The sequence below is a fragment of the Nicotiana attenuata genome, unplaced genomic scaffold, assembly GCF_001879085.1.
Source record: "Nicotiana attenuata strain UT unplaced genomic scaffold, NIATTr2, whole genome shotgun sequence".
In the NCBI taxonomy this organism is placed as follows: domain Eukaryota; kingdom Viridiplantae; phylum Streptophyta; class Magnoliopsida; order Solanales; family Solanaceae; genus Nicotiana; species Nicotiana attenuata.
In genome coordinates, this window is record NW_017676336.1 from 1 (window position 1) to 1871 (window position 1871).

The 1871-nt window shown below is 35.9% G+C and overlaps 1 protein-coding gene across 1 annotated transcript; it reads left to right on the forward strand.

The window, feature by feature from the left end:
* The first annotated feature begins 472 nt into the window (after positions 1-472).
* LOC109220944 (DNA ligase 6-like) lies at positions 473-1406 on the forward strand. The gene is made up of 4 exons (XM_019385412.1): positions 473-628; positions 729-783; positions 887-1048; positions 1129-1406. Exons 2-4 carry the CDS (start codon positions 778-780, stop codon positions 1222-1224), a joined length of 264 nt encoding a protein of 87 aa, XP_019240957.1. The 5' UTR covers positions 473-628; positions 729-777; the 3' UTR covers positions 1225-1406.
* The last annotated feature ends 465 nt before the right edge of the window (positions 1407-1871 follow it).

A 1871-nucleotide genomic window follows, 5' to 3' on the forward strand; every position in this document is an offset into this window, starting at 1 on the left:
GAGTGAATAGGAAATGAAAAGGAGTTAACACGTCTTTAGGTTTTGAGTGATAGGTAGCTTCAGATTTCAATGTCACACTTCACAGACATGTAGTGCAGAAAATCAACTCTTCTTTAAATCCACCCATCTCCATCTCAATCTCAATCTCAATCTATCTAGGTGTGTGCGTGTGTGATTACATGTGTTTCAAAGATAGCCACCTTTACCCATTTTATAAAGCACGCCAACCAATGATAAGCAACTTGCCTGTTACATCACCCTACAATCTCTATCAGAAGCTGCTAAGATGCTTCATTTTCCTTTCATTAGTCTCAATGTATTAAACATAAAAAAAAGACTTCAACTGAGTTAACTAAAATATTAAACTAATAAGAAAATACCTACCTAATAGGCATGCACCATGCAGAATATATTCGATGTGCTTTGTATATTGTGTTACATTAGTAATTAAAATAACTTCTCATTCATCACAAATAATATATATACATGTACCCAATCAAACAGTATCAAGGGAGTAGCTTATCAACTATTCTCCTAAGTAAGAAGAGACATCCCTTTTAGGATTCCATAACTGTAAAATTCTTTGGCTACAGATTGTTGCATCTGCCACTCCGTCAAAGGCGAAAATGTATGCATCTTTATTTCTTTCGATAAGTGTAGAAGTTTAGTGCTTATAGATATTGTAAAATCGTCCTCCTAGTTTTTGAAATTTTCTGTGTGAAAATCAGACCTGAAGGATTTATTTGGTGACGGCAAGTGGGTTATTTCGAGTTGAAAATGACTGTAAGTTTCTTCTTGGTGCATAATTTTGTTTTGTTGGTTAGTACGTAACATGAGCATTCTGTTGCCAGCTATTTAGTAATTTACCTAACCTATCTTTCTTCAGGTAGAGTCTGATGATTCTTGTGCAGATAACGAAGCCACTTTGGCTAGGATGAACACCTTTCTTGATGATGCGCTACGTTCTTCTTGTGAAGGAATCATGGTGAAATCCCTTGATATAGATGCTGGGTACACACCATCAAAGCGCACTAATGCATGGTTAAAGGTGTCGCCTCGAAGAATGATATATTGCACTAGCAAGATTAGAGCTCTAATCCTAATCCTAATCCTGGAACTTGTCTGCAGGTCAAGAGGGACTACGTGGAAGGGCTAAGTGATTCCTTGGACTTGGTTCCGCTTGGTGCTTGGTATGGGAACAGATGTTTGAAGATGGAAAGGTAATAATGATCGACAGATCGATTGCTGCTTTTGTCTAATATTTTTAATTGATAAGAAGTAATGCATCGAAGCAAGTCAAAATGAATTAGTACTCAATGAAGGTCTACTTAGATAACAAGAGTCATAAGGGAAAGTGACTTCACATGATGGATACATTATCAAAAGTTGTATGATTGACTATGCGCTTAATGAAAATTTTTCTTCTTATATTGCCTTTATTAGTTCTATTTTCAATTGCCCAACTTTACATGTTTCTATGTAAAATATGTATACATGTTTTAGAATGCGTGCGAAGAAAAATTCTTCCTTTTCTTCTCTTTTTCTTTTTGTTACATCGCAGGGGTACGAAAAGGAAAGGAGGAGGAAATTTGTTTGTATAGCAAAAGGGTGGAGTTCTAAAATATTGTTTCGGCTCTATCTAATCTAGCTCTACTGGTGGATGACTTTGCTAACGGTTCTGTTTATGATGCAGTTGTGCTCACTAAGTCTTAAAAATTGTTAATACCATTTCATGATTGTTTTATGTCTTGGTCTGTTGTTTTTCAGTTGCAGTTGGTCATACAGAATGTATAAAAGTTTTTATTCCTGTTCTTTACCATTCTGGCTATGGGGCTGGCAAGTTATAATATGATCGTCAACAGATCTCTCTG